At 34.8% G+C, this 18,979-nt stretch overlaps 1 protein-coding gene across 8 annotated transcripts in view; it reads right to left on the reverse strand.

Annotated features, from left to right (window-relative positions):
* Ankrd17 (ankyrin repeat domain 17) overlaps positions 1-18,979 on the reverse strand; it is a 137,724-nt gene that overhangs the window by 85,279 nt on the left and 33,466 nt on the right. Inside the window, exon 1 of one of the 8 annotated variants that reach the window (XM_076938763.1) lies at positions 1,132-1,149. The exons of the other annotated variants lie outside the window; for them this stretch is intronic. Coding sequence (XP_076794878.1) covers positions 1,132-1,134 — 3 coding nt within the window. The 5' untranslated portion in view covers positions 1,135-1,149. Of the gene's footprint in view, positions 1-1,131; positions 1,150-18,979 lie in introns of those variants that run through there. 8 annotated transcript variants of the gene reach the window in all.

An 18,979-nucleotide genomic window follows, 5' to 3' on the forward strand; every position in this document is an offset into this window, starting at 1 on the left:
TACACATCAAGTCACTAGCAGGGACTCTGTCCGGTACTGTCCTCTGCACTCCACACAACACCCATCCTCTCTCTCACGTTCTCCCCAACATCATCCCAGCCCGAAAACACCACCCTCTCACCTACTTGCTTATTGTTTCTCTCACACGAGACAGGAACAGTTTTTAGAACCATACAAATACTTGTCATTGAGGTGGCAACTATCCTGCCATTAACTGGAGGCAGTTTCTGGCATTATCTAAATATATCCTTGAAAGAATATTTAAAATAAACTAAATTATGATCAACAATTGTAAACATGTAAGTCATCACATTAAATATTATAAGTGGAAAAAGAACATGGATCATCTCAACAAAACTGTATGGTTAAACTAAACTTCTACTGCCAGGCATGGTAACATACACCTTTAATCCCAAACACTCAGAAGGCTGAGATTGGTAGATCTCTGAGTTCAAAGTCACCCGATACTACATAGTAAAACTTCCTCATAAAATAAAATACCATCCTGGGGAGATGGCTCAGAGGTTAAAGGCACTGGTTGCTCTTCCAGAGGTCCTGAGTTCAATTCCCAGCAACCACACGGTGGCTCACAATGGATATGATCTGATGCCCTCTATTCTGTTGTTTCTAAAGACAGCAACAGTTTACTCATACACATAAAATAAGTAAATCTTAAAAAAAAAAAAAATAAGTATCAACGACCATAAAAGTACCTGTTAAGACACTCAAATCAAAAAGAACAGCAGCTGTTCTGAAAACCTACCAAATATGGAAGACTAAAAAAAAAAAAAATTAAAAAATAAAAAACCAAGATACTGCTAAGTATAACTACCGAAAAATAACATAATTTACAGAAAACATAATTATCTTTCCAGAATTAAAATAATCAGCAAAACTAAATTAGTAGTTAAGACCAAAATAATAATAAAAAATAGCCTTCCTACACAACAGCAATAGCTCATTAGAAAATATTTTTTAAAGCTATTAGACACAATAATAACAAAAGCTAAAGATATTCAGGAAAATACCTAACAAAAAAATGTGTAAGATCTATGAAAATAAATTTTTTAAAAATGTATACAACTGTACTGTAGAACATAAAAGAACACCTAAAGAAATGGAGAGGCATACCATGGTCCTGGATGGGAAGACTCAATAGTGTAAAGATGTCAATTCTCCCCAAATTAATCTGTAAATTCAATGCACTTCCAATCAAAATCCCAAAGGGATTTTTAATGGAACTTGACATGTTGACTCTAAAGTTCATCTGGAAGAGAAAATACACAAAAATTGCCAAAAAAATTTTTGGAAAAAGACAATGGGGAGGGGTGCCCTACCAGCTGTTAAATATAAAATGAAAATAATCAAAACTGTAGAGTACTGAATCCAGAGCACATGATCTGGGACTTAAAATATAATCAAGGTGATTTCCATGTTAGTGGGAGAAAAGAAAAGTATCAATCAACAATTCATTGTGGGAGAAATGATTATGAAGTTTGAAAAATTAAGTAGGCCACTACCATGATTATTAAAAAAAAATTCAGATGAATTTAAATCCACTAGAAATATAAATAAAACTATTTTACAAGAAAATGTAAGAAACTAGAGTGCTCTGAAACTGTTAATAAAAACTCTTCAAGAAAGACACATGAGAAGACTGGTAAAGTTTTGACAGTATAAAAATAAATCTAAAAATGCCATAAACTTCATAGGGTAGGATAAAATATCACAAACTATAGCATATTACGTTAAGAGAATCAAAAGAAATTTTAAAGTTTTATTAAAGGTAAAATGGACAAAATGTATGAATAATTTTTAATAGAAACATAAGAGTTCAGTAAATATGCTCAACTTTATTAAGAAATAAGATTAATACAAATTAAAAAAAGCTATAATTTTATACCCACTGGCAAATAATGTCTAAAAGTTGAGATGGATGGCAGAATATAAAATTTCAACAATTAAATTTTTTCTTCCTAAAAATTATACCTACAAAAATATTTGCACACTTAAGCAAAGATATGTACATGGTTGTTCATTACAATACTGATCTTACCAGAAAAAAGGCTATACATTACCTTCATGTGCATCAATACCAGTGGCTAAATAGACTGACAATGAAACACTAGGTGCTTGTGGGTTTGGCTCAGAGGCAGGGTACTTACCTAGCATAACTACGGCTCCCCTACCAAACTCCAACCAACCAGTGTGTTCCGTCGCCACCTTAGCATGCAAAACTTCACGCTAAATTCTACTGGCGCCTTCAAATATGTCATCCTCCTCTCACTTGAATCTAATAGAAACCCTATTTTCTTGCACTAGAACAGTTTTAATGTTAAGCATAATATATAAAAATATGTATCAAATGAATATATGAATACTGAAAATACAAAATTTTTATATTGTTAAATATCTATAATTAGTAAAACTACACTGCAGAAAATGCACTGTGTATCTTATCTAAAGTAAGGCATACACACAGTCAAGACTGATAAACCAAGGTTATTAACAGAGATGATAAAATAAAATCCCTAAGGAAATTTTATCTCTTAGTTATCTATACTCTTCTGTGTTGCTTACCTTATAAATTAGGGGCTAGTAGTTACACACACTCATTGCTGTTTCCCAGGCCCCAGGTGCAGTCCCCAGCACCCATATGGCCACTCACAAACATCACAAACATAATTACAGTTCCAGGGTATCTGAAGCCCTATTCTAGCTCTCCTGAACAATACATGCACACAATGCGCTTACGTACATGCAAGCAAAAAACACTACTGTATATGAAATAACAATAATACAAGTAAACAAGCGTTAACGTGCATTTTTTTAGTGTGGTTTCAGCAAAAGAAAAACTTGGGAGTTCAGGCACTAAAAAAAAAAATCAAAGTAGAACATAGTCTCACATGCCCATGCTCCTGGCATTCAAGAACTATTGGTTTTAGGCTAGACTGAGCTACACAGAGATCTCTCAGCACTGCCTCCAACCTCATGAATCACAGTAAAAGAATTATCTAAATATTTCTATGTATTTAGTAAAAATACCAATAGCCAGTATGACAGTTACATTATTTGAAATATATAAGATTAACTTTTAACTTGCTGGTACATGCCATTCACCTAAAACATGTATATCTAATTTTTGTTTGTTTGCTTTTGTTTTTTAAATAGGGTTTCAGGTAGCCCAGGTAGGCCTTGACCATCCCCTCAGCTATCACCTTCCAAGTGCTGGAATTAGAGATGTACACCACTACATAGTTCCCCAATTAATCCTACTACTATCTTGAAATAGGGTCTCTCTATGAAGTTCTGGCTGCCCTGGAGCTCACCAGAACATAATGATAAGCTTGAATGCAGAGATCCCAGTCTCTGCCACTAGAGGACTGGGATACACCTCACCCAGCCTAATTATTTTTAAATGAGGAAGTGTTGATATCAAATCAAATACTGTTTTAAAATTTATTTATGTTGTATTCATTGGTGTTTTGCATACATGTACTTCTGCTGAAAGGGTGTAGGGACCCTGAAACTTGAGTTACAGACTACTGTAAGCCCTCTTTTGGGTGCTAAGTACTGAACCTGGGTCCTCTGGAAGAACTGTCAATGCTCTTAACCACCAAGCCATCTCTCCAGCCCCCAAATCAAGTACTGTTAAGATTCAATTCAATCAATGCTACTTGTATGTAAAAGTTAAAAATTAATCCAAGTATTATGTTCTCTATTCATATTATATATCCTATATCCAAAATATATTCTATTAGGCTTATGATAGAGCTAAAGGGTCTATCATATTCCTTTCTCAATTTTTATTGGAATTTTCTTACTGATCTGTAGGAAACTGAATTATCTGGGTACAAGCCCTTTATTAGTCATGTGGTTTGTCAAGTGTTTTTTAACTGGTGGGTTCCTCTTTTAGAATTTTTTCTCAGTAGCATCTGAAAAACAGACTTTTAATATTGTTAAAGTCCAAATTCCTCACTTTCTTTTGTTTGTGCAGTATCCTATCTAAATATATTTACTTACCCAAGGTCATAAAGATTTTCTCCTATGGTTTTTTTTTTCTAGAATGTATAATGTCTTGTCTGTTACTACATTCATGATTCCGTGGTGAATTTTTGCATATATGAGTTTCAAGCTAATCTTTCTTTCTATAAAAATGACACTTGAACATTTTGCCATTGATTAAGAAAACTATTTTCTTTATTAATTCCCCTCAGCAGCTCTGTCAAAAACTAAGGTACCATGAATATTACGGATCTTCTCTAGAATTCCAAACTCATTCATTAAGCTATGTTTCTCTTTTTATCCATGGAACAAACCATCTTTAAAAGTATGGCTTTATCATCCATCATGGTTTAAAAAATTGTTTCTAGTAAATCTTAAATTTTTCTTTACTTTTCAAAAGTGTTTTGGTTATTCTACAGCTTTTCCTATACAAATATTAAAATGTTACTGCCAAACCCAAAGACCCCACCCCACCAAAAATCTTGAAATTTTTGACTGGAACTGTGTTCATGAACACCCTAAGAATAGACATCTTTCACAATATTAGGTTTATATGTTCATTTTTAAAGCTACCTTTGTTTAAACTATTGTTTATTAAATGTCATTCCTAATTATTTAATATTTTCTAGTGGTATTACAATTGGTACTTAAAAAAAAAAAATCCAGCACCAATACTACGTCTTACATTGGCTACAAAGTTTCTTCTGATGCTTATCAGGTCAGACCCTTATAATTAGTTTTTAATTAGTGGGTATCAAATTTGATCTTTTTCTGTACCTACTTGAGATAATAAAATATTTTCCTTCAAGTATGTTGACATCATGAATTGCATTGGCCAACTAATGTTTAAATACATTTACTTACTGTAACATACACATCATTAACTTGGAGGACTCAGTTCTCTTTCTAAAACTAGTATTCTGGAGAATAAACTCAGGTAGTCAGACTTTGCAAAAGGTGCCTTCACCATAGAAGCATCTCATGAGCCCTTTGTAACTGTTTTATAATTGTCTGGTATCAAACTGATGCAGGTCTCAAACATGGAGATGTGATTCCCCAATGTCTGTTTTCCACCATATATATAGTATATTTCCCTTTAATACTTTGTGTAGTTTATACACCAAGCCATCTGGACAGTAAGATGTTTATGTGGGAACATTTTAAATCATAAACATAATTTCTCAGATTTTTCAGGGTATTGATACCTGAGTGAGATTTGGTATTATGGATATCCTAGAATTTGTTCATTTCATCTAATTTAACCTTATGGGCATAAAGCTATCTGTAACAGTCCCTTGTTAGTTTTATTTATTTTATAACTCTTGCAAATCAAACTCAGGTTTTCACACGTTAGGAAAGTACTCTACTACTAAGGTATATCTTTTCAAAAGTTCACTTATTTGTGTGTGTAGGCATGTGTCATAGCACATGCGCAGAAATCAGAGGAAACCTTGTAAGAAGTTTGCTGCTTCTTTCTACCATATGGGTCCTGAATATCAAACTTATTAGTCATTGCTCCCAAATCATTAGGCTTGGCAGCAAACAATTCTGTCCACTGAGGCATCACTGACCCTGTTACTAGCCATTTATTAAATATGGACAGGTTTCCTGACAACATAATGTTTTTCACAGTCAACAAACAAGATGTATCCTTTCAAGTCTTTTCCCTCCTCTTTCAATTTTAATCATTCCTTCAGAAATTCTGTTTTTATCTTCACCATTTTTTTATTTGGAACTTTTGTTTAATTTGCTTTTTGTCTGGTTTCCTAATGCAGAACTTTTAATTCCTGAATACCTTCTATTCTTTGACCAGCTTATGTAAACATGACCCCTACACCATTTTTTTTTTTCATTTTGTATTTGTTAAACTGTACAGCAGGGTGACTTCAAAAACAAAACCATATTTTAACAATGACCTACTTCACTGGCAACGTTGCAGAATGTCTCTCTTAGTACTTTCTCAGCTGAGCTTCAGCTCTGTATAACAGAATTGCTAGATTACCTTTTCTTGGCTACGTTCTTAAATAGTTAAACATACCCGAAGCTGCTACCATCCCGTACTCCAAGAACATTACAGGTATTCAACAAAATAAAAACCAGAAATGAGGTCTCACCAGTGTAATCCCAACACTCGGGAGGATTCCACTTTCTAGGGCAGTCTGGGTTAGAAAGGAAGCCCAAAACCTGTCTAACAAACTTGCTCTCAAAAGTAAAAAACAAGTCATTCAAAACAGTAATTTCCTGACTAGTGAAATGGCACCTCAAAGTAATCACTTGATATCCAGCCCAATGACCTGTATTATATATCCATAAGACCCACAGGGTAGGAATGAGAACTGATTCCCCCTCAAGTGGTCCTCTGACCTCCACATGTGTACAGTGGAAAGCCCACTTCAAAGATATCAATTATAACTAGCATTTTGCCTTGACCTTTAAGTTATTTTGTACAAATCTAAAGATATATAAAACAAAATATTTTAATGCCATGCTGAAAAATATGTTTGCTTGGGTATCTATCCAATTCCAAAGTATTAAAACTGAGAAGAAATTAGCCACTTTTATGGTAAGTCTTTTGAATTTTATATTAGCATGACTTTAGGTTCAATTAAAATGAGAAATCCTAAATTTAAAATAAACTGCATTTCCTAAACAGATTAGTTTTAAAAACTGGGTGTATTTAGATACCAAGTTTCATAAACGCTCAAATATAAAGCAGTGTTCCTCTCTTTCTCATCAGAAGACAGGACAACTACCCACATTTGCTTCCTTGTTTAGAGAAGATATATTAGTCCAAAATAATATGCATCTTGGCTTATGAAAAGGCCAAAAAGCAGGAAAAAAGTTTAAGGAACTAAACTGAACAAGATTAATGAGACAGAGGTAGAGGAGGCTGAGAGGGAGAGGCAGAGGGGTCAGATCTATGAATTTAAGGCTACCCAGGACTACATTGGGAGTTTCAGGTCAGCCAGAACTACATAGTAAGACACTGTCTCAAAAAGTAACAAAAAAATTTATTTTTGGAAATATGTTGACCATCAATCTATTATTATTACAGTAAGCCTTTAAAAAATTATTTTGAAAGTGGTTTACCTGGAAAATCTTAAATAGTAGTTACATAAGCCCTAGAAAGTGTGCCAAATGACCTAAAGGAATGATTTTAGGGGCTGGAGAGACAGGACAGCAGTTACAAGCACTTTCTGTACTTGAGGAGGACAGGTTCAGTCCCCAGAACCCACATGGCAGCTCACAACATTCTGGGACTCCAGTTCTAGGGGATCCAATGTCCTCTTCTGGTCTCTGTGGATAGTACACTTACAAAGAGGAGGCAAAACACTCATACACATAAAATAAAAATAAATCAAAACAGCAACTAATATTAAATCTTAAATATTAATCTCTAGTAACAACCAGAGATTTTGAATAAATTTCATAAAACATAGATGGACAACATTCCTTAATTACTTTTAATCAGACATATAAGTAGTTCTTTTAGGTTCTAAAATACACATTTAAATAATGAATATGGATTGTGGCTTCCCCGTTTAGTACTTTCTCCAGGAACCATTTCACATGACTTAAGTATTTCTAGCTTTCTGTAACTAAAAGGTTTTTGCTGCTCACTGGGAACATAATCTAATAAAAAGGTTTTCACACTAGTAACATAAGCCCTGGAAATTGTAATTCAGGAGGAGCGGTACAGCTATAAAACTGGATCTTACCATGTGGACTTGGGAGGCCTGGAGATCCCTACAAACACCAAGTCGGCTTTCAAGCTCAGAGATCTGCCTGCCTCTGCTTCCAAGTGCTGGAATTAGAGTCATGCATCACCATGTTGGGCTTTGAAACGAGCGCAGTAATTCATTGTTTTTCATGTACTTTGAAGAAGTATTATTGTATGTATATGTATGTGTATGTATGTATAATGTGTATATGAGAATGCAGGCCATAGGTATACATGTGTAGAGTTTAGGTGAAAATTTTGCAGAGTTAGTTCTTTCCTTCTATCTTTATGTCAGTTCCAGGTATCAAAGGTGTCCCCAGGCTTTACCTGATGAGCCATCTTGGCAGCACAGTAATTTTTAATAATATTTTTTCTAGAAAGATAAAATTAAAATCCATGCTTAAAAAAAAATCCATCAATCCAAGTGGTGCTGCATAGTTTTTCAGTGACATTATTATGGTGTCTTGACAAACACATAGTAGTAGGCAAATAAGGCTGGAGCCACTGAAAGTCTAAATCAAAGTTTTACAGTATTATATATAAAACTCAAGTATTACAATTTATTGTCTACATTTAAAATATAAAAAAATACATTCAATTTTAAAAGATCTATAGCATTTCCTATTTGCCCAATGTTCTATTTGTCTGTGGCTATTCAGAAACAAATACGTATTAAGTATTTAAGCTAATTTCCTGCCAACTAAACTATAAATTAATTAGATATCTCGAGTGGGCATAGTTCTCAGCTACTAAAAGGAGATGTCCTGTGATAGAAAATAGGAAATCAAATTATAATGGTATTACATCACCGCTTATATTATTGAATAATGTTTACATTACAAAAATTAAGGCACTGAGATTTGGATGTGGAGATAGGAAAAGTGAGCTAAATAAAACAAAGATGTATGAAAAGTCTTATGGAAACACTCTGTAAGTTAACCAAAAATATACAATTTAAAACAACAAAAAAGGAGTTTGAACAGAGAGATCCTGCATAAGTGAATAAACAATGCTATTTCTAGAATACAGGGGTTATTAAATGGCAATCTTGCATCAGGCATGAGATAACTCTCTACACATTATTGGTCAGAGAGGCTCCACAGGTCCCCCAAATGACATAGGCTAGCTTGGTTCCATATGTGCACACATGCAAGTGCACTCCTTGTATAGAAACGAAAAATGAGAGAGAACTCCAGAAAGGCTAACAAGTCACACTCCTCTTTCCTTCACAGACCTCACAGCAATCTTCTACATAATTGAAAAAACATCCCACTTACTGATTTCTTTATAGAAATTATCTCTACTGTCTCTCAATCTCCTCCCCTTCAAATTACCAATCATAGGGGCTTTCCTCAGAAACATTATACTTACAACTTCCTCTATCTAGAATTCAACATTCAAGTATCTGCTCAATTTGCCACTAAGTCCCTATGAACACAACAACCTCTCTTGTCACAGTCTGCTCAAGCTTTAGATTTATACTAGTACATTGAACACTAAATAATTCTAGTTAATACTATTATTATATTAAAGGGCATTCACTTATCTAGCTGCATACTGTCAGTCTTGCCAAATAAAATAAAAACTTCATGAATGTAGGAACTTTGTCTGATTTCTAGCTGTACTTCAAGCCAAAACAGTACAGGAAACCCAGAAGGCAGTTTCTTGAATGTACATAACTTCACTAAAGACACTACTTACTTAACTCTGCCAAGGCCTTTGGTTGGAGATGCTAAACCATTCCCATGATTTTTTTTTAATGCACTAAAAAGTTTCTAAGAACAGATGCACAGCTTCTTTGTATAGTGTCTTAGTGTTACAATAAAAATTTCTATGAATTTACTCTTTTACAAAACTAGAAAATATAAATTATTAATTGTTCTTGTAACAGTGATTTGCCTGTTTATTATTAAACACATTTCATGAGAATTGTATTTTACAGGTATGATTAAAAAAGAAATACTGAAAAGATTTAGTGCACTAGCCGGGGAACAAACTAAGTATCAATTACAAAATAACTAAGAAAAACTTTGTCTGAAGTCCTTAAACACTGAAAACACCTACTGTGACAGACCATGAAATATTCCTTCAGAAAATTGTTTGCAAGGCAGCGCCTACTTAAAATCTCTACTTCTAATCACTTAAGAAAGAAACGATTTTTTATTCTTTTGGAGAGTTTGGGGAAAAAATAGCTTAAAATCATCTTTGTCCGTAAGTCTCACAATACCAGAGGTGAGCAATACTGTGATTTGCTTTTCTTCTTCTCCACCCCCTCAAGAGATTCCAATTCTGGGACATGCTTTCAACATAAGAACAGTAACAATAATGTAAGGTCAAGACAAAAATCAATGATGGACAGATAAAGGATAATAATTAAACCACGAAGTTTATTACATAAATATTAAAATAGTATCTTGAACAAAAAACATTTAGACATTCTGCCAGACTTTTTTGTTTTGTTTGTTTTAAAGAAAAGTGATGGCCAACAGATATACAGAGGAAAGTTAATACATCTTTAAGAAGTGTTACTCGAAATCGTCATGAGATATGCCTTATACCTGCTTCAATGACAATTATTAAAACAACTGAATCAAGGTAATGCATGCTATAATTACAGAACTTGGGAGGCAGGAGCACTGTGAATCTGAGGCCAGGAAGGACTACATTAGTAAACTGGTATCTCAAAACAAAAATTAAGAACAATGGCAATAAAGGTTTACAAGAATATGTAGAATAAAGAATACTGCTATGATACTGTAAGAAATGTCTATTAAAGCCATTAATATAAATAGTATTGACGTTCCTCAGAATACTAAAAACAAAATTACCATGATTTACCAATGCCACCGTGGAGAACTAAATCTGTATTTTCTGTATTTCAAAGAGACTGTACTCTTCAAACAAAGTACCCACAGGAGGATGAATGGATAAAGAAAATGTAGTATATATTCTACCTAGCCTTTAAAAACACAGAAACTATCATGAAAACATGGAAACACACACATCCGTTATTTTAATATTAAATTGGTATGTTAAAGCATATTCTAAAATAAAAATATGCAATTGACTTGTCAATTAAAATTTGAATGTACAAAATTATACAATAAAAAGGCATGAAACAAAGGAGTAGTAACAAATGGGACAAATAAAAAATAAGGTGGTAAGAAAACAAAAGTTTTAATTACATAAAGAGATGAACTAAATACCAGCTAAAAGATTCAGGCTGATTTAGAAAGAAAAAGCAAGAATTATCTACATGGCAGGCCACTCCTAGGAAATATCCTTTATATGGAGAAGATGTTACACATGAGCATTTCTCATGGGAAAATTAATGACACATACTTCAAGACAGTATTAACAAAACTTAAGAGAAAGATATAATAACATTAAAAGGATCATTTTGACAGGAAAACAAAATGGTCTCAAATTTGCAAATATTTCTGAATGAAGCTCCAAAATATACAAAGCAAAAACTGACAGAAAAAGAACAGACCTCTCTATTATTATAATTGAATTGTAATTTCAAGCATGTCTTTCAGCAAGAGAACAAGCTGACAGAAAATCCATACGCATGTAAAAGATTTATGCATCATTAGTTAACATAATCTGCCTCACATTTATGGAACACATTAACAATTAATACATTCTTTAAAGTACCCGTCAAACATTCTCCAAAATGGCCCATACAAGTTTCAACAGATTTAAATAAAATGAACTCTAAGTATATTTTTGATTATGTATAATTTAAGTGGAAACCCATAATATTCTAACATATTTAGAAATATAACAACTTAAAATGGCTCACACAACCTTTCCCAAAATAAGTTTTCCAATTTGACCATATGACCAAAAATGGTCTATAGAATTGTATTCTCAAATTCTGCCCCCAAACAGCATATAAACAGGACATTATATCGGAACAAATACCTAAATGGTAGGCAGGAAAGCTTAATTTTACACTGAAATCAACTGAGCAAGACAAAACAAATCAAAAGTGAAGTCATAAGAGAAATCTAAAAACACTGAAACCTGAAAATTAACAAATTAAAAAGTGTATCAAAAGACGTAACATATACATAAAGCAGCCCATAGAAGAAAATATACAGCTTATGAAGGTTAATAAAAGGAAAATAGAAAGATTTCCTCATAAACTAGGAAACAAAATTAAATTAAAGTAAGGAGAACACAGAAGATGATTGGCAAAAAATCTATAAAATACGAGATGAAATAAACTCAGTAATATGAAATGTGAACCAATGGGAAGCACAAAGAAAATAAGAGTACCAATTGCCAGTACCAGAAGTGAAAGGTGGGGGTGGGGGTGGGAGGAGTTAGAAAGCTAGTCAGTCATGAGGCCCTACGCTCAACCCCCAACACCTATGTAAAATAAAGCTGGGCATGACAGCAGATGCACTCGTTAACCTAATGTCAGGAAAGCAAAAACAGGAGAAGAGCATAGACATGACAAACATCCAAAGCATAGGAACATTCCAACCAACTATCAACTCAACTATTTAAGACTAAAAATATAATTTCTTATGAGATGAAAAAACACCAAAAATGATACAGAAATTCCAAACATTATTTTTAAAAAATACTGAGTAAAAAAGTAATTTTTAGCTACCTTAAAAGTTAGAAGGTGAATATGTACTGTGCTCTTATACACAAAGCAGCAGCAAACAATCAGAAAATAACAATTATTGAGCCAGCAGAATGGCTTAGCAGATAATGACACCTGCACCAAACCTGAAGAACTGCTTCATAACATGACAGAACAGAACAAATTTCTGCGAACTGTCCTCTGACCTTTGCATGTGCACAATGGCACATGTGAGCTGCCATACACCACACACAGAATAAACACACAAATGTAATTTTTAAAAAAGAATTAGCATCTACAACATTAAACAGATAAGATACTTGTAAGGCAAATTTAACAAACTATTTGCAAAGTGTTTTTTTTTTTGTGAAGACTGCACACCAATGCAGAGAGAAGTTCAAGAAAATGCAGCAAGTGTGTGTACTATGTTCACCTTAAGGGTCCAAAGCAGACCACAAACGCACCAGTTTGCAACCCAGTTCTAATACTAGCCTGAAACAAATCAGAACATACGATAACTGAGTACTTCATTATTTTTTAACCAAGTTCATTTTGTTAATAAATCTTTGGATAATAAATACTTTATAGAAACAAATGAAACTTAGTGCTGTGTATTTCCATTACTGAGACCAAATAAGAAAGTGTTTCCTCAGATCTAAGTTTGGGAGAAATGTGAGTTCACCAGATTGTCTCATCTACCAAGAAGCTATCAACTATGCACGGATCAAAGTCCATCCAATTCCACATTTAGAACTGGTTGTCAGTTCACATGAAATATGCTTATGGCATATATGCTTCTGAGCTGTGCCCTTACCCCTAGTCTTAACTTATTAATACTGGTTTTGTTTTTAGTTTTTTACAAAGTATATGCTCTATAAATTACTTTAAATTATTTTTATGTAATTATAATCACATAAGTATAATGCTTTATATAAATATGTTAAACATATGCAAACTTTTTAAATCTAAGAGGCACATCCCTATGTCTATAATTCCATTTAATCAGAGATATAACACAAACTATAAAGTATCTTAAATGTACTGTGTTCCATTACTTTTTCAGAATAAAAAAGGTAGAAGTAAATGAATGAAAGGAAGGTTAGACGGAGAACACTTCAAGGGGAAGGCAAGCTTAAGGTAGTACTTTGAAGCATCCATTAGTAGCAGGTTGACAGCTGTAATAGCATTATTGCCAAGGTGACATGGAAACACAAAATGTAAGACCAAAGACTATAAAGACAAGTTAGGAGATTTATCAAAAACCATACTGTGCTTACTAAGCCAAACTGAATTTTGCTGTCTCCCCAACACCACACCCCCTACTGTTTTGTGTGTGAACAATGAGCCCCAAGGATTCTCTTGTCTCTGCCTTCCTTTGCTGAGAACCAATGTGCCCACAGACTTTCCTTAGGTGCTAGAGAGCCAAACTCAGGCAGGCACTCAGGCTTGGGCAACAAGCACTTTCCTCCCTGGCTTAGTGCTTTTATGAGGGAAGGACACATAGTACATGAAAATTTCTTTTTTTTTAAATTGGATATTTTATTTACATTTCAGATGCAATCCCCTTTTCCCCCCACCCAAGAACCCCCATCCTATCCCCCCTCCTCCTGCTTCTATGAGGACATGGCCTCACCCACCCTCGCCTCCCCACCCACGATTTCCTCCACACTGGGGCATCCAACCTTCACTGGACCAAGGACTTCCTCATCCACCTTTGCCTGACACTGTCTTCCTCCCCTACATATACAGCTGGAGCCATGGGTCCCTCCCTATGTGCTCCCAGGCTGGTGGTTTAGAACCTGGGAGCTCTGGTTGGTTGGTTATTGTTGGTCTCCTCATAGGGCCACAAACCCTTTCAGCTCCTTCAGTCTTCTAACTCCTCCACTGGGAACCCCATGATCAGCTCAATGGTTACCTGTGAGCTTCCACCTCTGTATATTTCAGGCTCTGGCAGACCTCTAAGGGGACAGCTATATCAGGTTCCTGTCGGCATGCACTTCCTGGCATCCATATCAGCGTCTACCTTTGGTGAATGCACAAGGGATGGATACCCAGGTGGAGCAGTCTCTGGACAGCCCCTCCCCTTCAGTTTCTGTCCCATCCTTTGTCTACATATTTGCTCCCAAGAAAATTTTGTTACCCCTTCTAAGAAGGGCCAAAGCACCCACACTTTGGTCTTCCTTATTCATGAGTTTCTTGTGGTCTGTGAGTTGTATCTTGGATATTGTGAGCTTTTTGGCTAATATCCAATTATCAGTGAGTACATACCATATGTGTTCTTTTGTGATTGGGTTACCTCACTCAGGATGATACTTTCTAGTTCCAACCATTTACCTAAGAATTTCTCAAATTCATTGATTTTAATAGTTGTGTAATATTCCACTTTGTAAATATACCACATTTTCTGTATCCATTCCTCTGTTGAAGGACATCTGGGTTCTTTCCAACTTCTGGCTATTATAAATACGGCTGCTAATGAACATTGTGGAGCAGGTGTCTATTTACTTTGTGAGTCTTTATGTGTATGTGTGTGGAGAGAGAGAGAGAGAGAGAGAGAGAGAGAGAGACAGAGACAGAGAGAGAGAGAGAGAGAGAGAGAGAGACAGACAGAGAGAGAGAGAGAGAGAGACAGAGAGAGCCAGAGCCACAGACAGACAGAAAGAAACAGAGCCAGAGCCAGAGCCAGAGCCAGAGCCAGAGCCAGAGCCAGAGCCAGAGCCAGAGCCAGAGCCAGACAGAGACACACATTACAAATATGGAGGTGCAGGAATTGGTTCTTTCCTTTCACCATGTGATTCTGGGAACTGAATCCTGGTACTTAGACTTTGTGGCAATTTACTCACAAAGTCATTTTGGCAGCCATTTTCTAAATATATAACCAAAATAGTCTCTAAGAAAAAAACAAAAAACAAAAAACAAACAAAAACCCTCAGGACTGAATGAAAACCAAAGCAGCATCCTTGTCAGTGCACACACAAAGACAAGACGAAATCTACAGCTTTCAAGGTGAGAACTGTTCAAGGCCGTTTCTACCTGATGCAAATTCAGCCACCTTGTCTCTTTACCTTGCTTAATAAAGGATCACCTCCCACTGTCCCCCAAAAAAGAAAGAAGGAAAAAAAATAGTTCAAAGTTGAAATAAATGTTTCATGTCTCTGTCTTCTGACTCTCTCTTTGGTATTTTAAGACAGTTTCTCGGTGTTTTCCCTGAACCCAGAGATCCACCTTCCTTGCCTCCCAAATGCTTTTGCCACCACTGTACTCTTGTCTCTCACTTCCCAGACCATGTGATCAAACAACTTACAAATAATCCCTAATTATGCAGACTGAGAATGACATCTGACAGAATTTATAAAATCATTTCAGTTTTTAAATATCTCTGTCATGAGACTAGTATTTAATATTGTTTTACAACAAAAATAAGTTCCTAGATGCTTGATAGTCCAGCACTTTATATTCTAGAGGAATGGCTTCAGTTCCCGACAGCCTCATGGTAGCTAGTTACAACCATGAGTTACTAGTCCCAGGGGATCTGACCCTCTCTTCAGAAACTCCATAGGCACCAGGCACATCATACACACATATACATGCAGGCACTCAACCATACACATAATAAACTAGAAATTCATAAAAGAAAAGCAACCAATTTTCTTGGTTGTAATCTTCTCACTATTTAAAGTCCTCAAACTCTTCACTTCTAAAAATTCTGAGTGGCAAAGACAGAAATCAAATTTAGACTATGTGGTAAATTAGTAAATTCAATAAAACGATAAAACAATGCATTAGAATGAAGTTTACTTAAATCTAAAATCTAAATAGTTTTTGCTCCTCTTAAGGGTAGTTAACTTGGGTGATATTCAGGTAAGCTGATAGTTGTTCAAATGTGATAACTGGGACCTAACTTCTGTAAAGCAGGTTATCTACCTCTTCAGATACCCAAGACTCTCTCCAGAAGTACTCAACAGTCAAAATTACTTTTAGGAGATGGTCTCAGGTAGCAGCCTTCCTGTATAGTGCACACAAAGCACAGCAGTAGACTCAAAGCAGTAGAGAACCACCCCCCCCGCCCCCACCAACCTTCTTTCCTCAGGCTGGCCAGAACTCTGTGGCTATCTTATCCTATCCTGGAGCTCATAGAACCCTGTCCATCTCAGCAAGGATTGTAGGTGTACTGCCACTATGCCCCAGCAATTTAAATAAAAATCTTCAACCATGAGTACATCATTTTTTAAAAAAATTCTATATAGTAAATTTGAAGGTATTTCTGCTTAATGTGTATGATAGTTACCTCAATAAAAACTTGAGGATATGAACAGAACAAAACATAGAATGCCATTTTTAAAGGATTTTTTTATTCAGATTTAGTTGGTAGACATTCTCTCAAAAATGAAGAAACCGAGAATGTCATTTCAAGAAAGACTGTTCATATTGTATGTTGTTAACTATTAAATTCAGGCTTCCAGGAACAACCAGACTCTGGAAAATATCAGATACTGTACCATGACACAACGTGGACAAGTTTTCCATTTTTAGACAGTAGTGGTAACATTATACAATATGATTCTTTACATTTATATGTTAGGTACATAAGGTGTGTGTGCCTGTGTGTGTACACATACTCAAGTGTATGCTATGGAACATACATGAGGAGATTAGAGATCAACTTGTGGGAGTCGATTCTCTCTTTCCACCAAGTAGGTCCTAGGGCCAAATTCAGACTGTAAAGTCTGGCAGCCATTTATTTGCCAATGCTTTTTATTTGTTTTATTATTTGCAGATACTGCATCACACAGATCATCCCACACCATGATCCACACAAAACACTGACCACTAGATTACAACAATCAGTGTGGGATTAGAAGCTAACTGCATAGCCTCATCTGAAACTGATATTCTCCTGTGGGAGTAATTATATTTATTTCTACCTTTGTGTAAACAGTCTGGACCTCTGTTAGTCATTAAAATGTTTCTAAATGATAAAGGAATTACTACCATAAACTTACCTTTTAGAGATTTTTTGTACTCCCAAAGTTGGTATGAAAGTAATGTGGCAACTTCTGCTTACCTATTCCAAGACAAACTAGGCTAAAAACAAATTTATACTGAAAAAAAAAAAAATAGCCAAAAGAACATGTGTGTGTAGTATATGTAAGCATGTATGTATTATATATGTACAGAGCTTTAAATGTCAAAAATATTTGACAGCCCCTCACAAATATACATACATACACATATACACATAAAAAGCCAACTATGAGAATGTTACAATGAAATCCAAACAATAAACAATTAAAAATGACAATTTAAGGAAGAATGGTGGTAGTACATTTAGAAGGCACAGCTACATTAGAGGAATGGAGAACTCTTGAGTTCAAAGCCACCCTGGACTCTTACACAGTTAGACAATGTCTCTTAACCAGAAGACTGTGGGCACGCACAGATAAGGAGTAATAAAATAAATGAAAAATGTCAGCTTTCTAAAGATACTTCTGAAAATAGACTTTAAGTTATTTAGACAGGAAACAATGAACAGTGTTAGTAAACAAACATAGATTGACATAGGTTCTCAATTTTAGACTTTAATGGCAAAAATTTCTTCTTCCATATCCTTAAATTTTAACCTCGTGAAACAAAATAAGCTGGGTTAACTACTGAATTTCTAGTATTCATCTGCCCACACTACATGTACTTTAAAAAACCAGAAATGAGTAAACAGATTATATTTACTCATCTAACATGTCTCACTTCAATTATAAAACCTCTTTTTGAATTGAAATTACATATCAACGGAAACAATTTGCATACTTAGTTATTTCCAGCACACTGACTTGTATCTGTGACCTAAGGGCTACTCCATCCAGTTCTTCCTAGTAGAGTGTGTGTTAAATGTGCTGGTGTGCTTTACAATATAAAATGAGATATAGCCAGTAACCAAGAAGAGACTACTTACACGGGAGACTTATAACCACTACCAAAAACAGTCAATGGTAAGTAAACAGCACAGAGGTTCCCTATTTGAACTACATATAGAATGATTTATGATTTGCCTACCTCTTGACAAATGAAAAATAGTTAACTGCTCTATGGCTTTTTCAATCTTAAAAAAAAAAAACACATGCATATCAAGTAAGATTATACAATACAATGGGGTTACATGATAAACGTGTTTATTTAATTTCAATATTATACTTATTATTTCAGCTTCAACTCAAAAGACTGCAGTCAAGTGCTCAAGCCATGAACATGAAGACAGGCCTTTTACCTTATAAATACTGTGACCTATAACGTCAAGCATAAATCAATAATCCTAGCTTTAACTGACAAAGAAATACAAGACTGAGCATGAAAATTATACTCAATATTCCTAATTTTCATAAATTTATTTTCAAAAGAAAAAATAAAACCAAAGAATATAGTTTAAAGGATTAGAAATGTAATTAAAAGATGAATAATTTCCTGTATTTCATGTCACTGCATACAACACCTATATATAGTCCTCAAGTTTCACAAACACACAGCCCTCAGTTACCCCAGTTCAGACTACTCTACACCTCTCATAAAACTGAGGGCTTCTCTTCCCATTGATCCTCTGAGGACTGCTGAGACAGGCTACTGCATGTAACTGACAGGAAAATCATGACATTCTGAAATTA

The sequence above is a fragment of the Arvicanthis niloticus genome, chromosome 7, assembly GCF_011762505.2.
Source record: "Arvicanthis niloticus isolate mArvNil1 chromosome 7, mArvNil1.pat.X, whole genome shotgun sequence".
NCBI classification, from domain to species: domain Eukaryota; kingdom Metazoa; phylum Chordata; class Mammalia; order Rodentia; family Muridae; genus Arvicanthis; species Arvicanthis niloticus.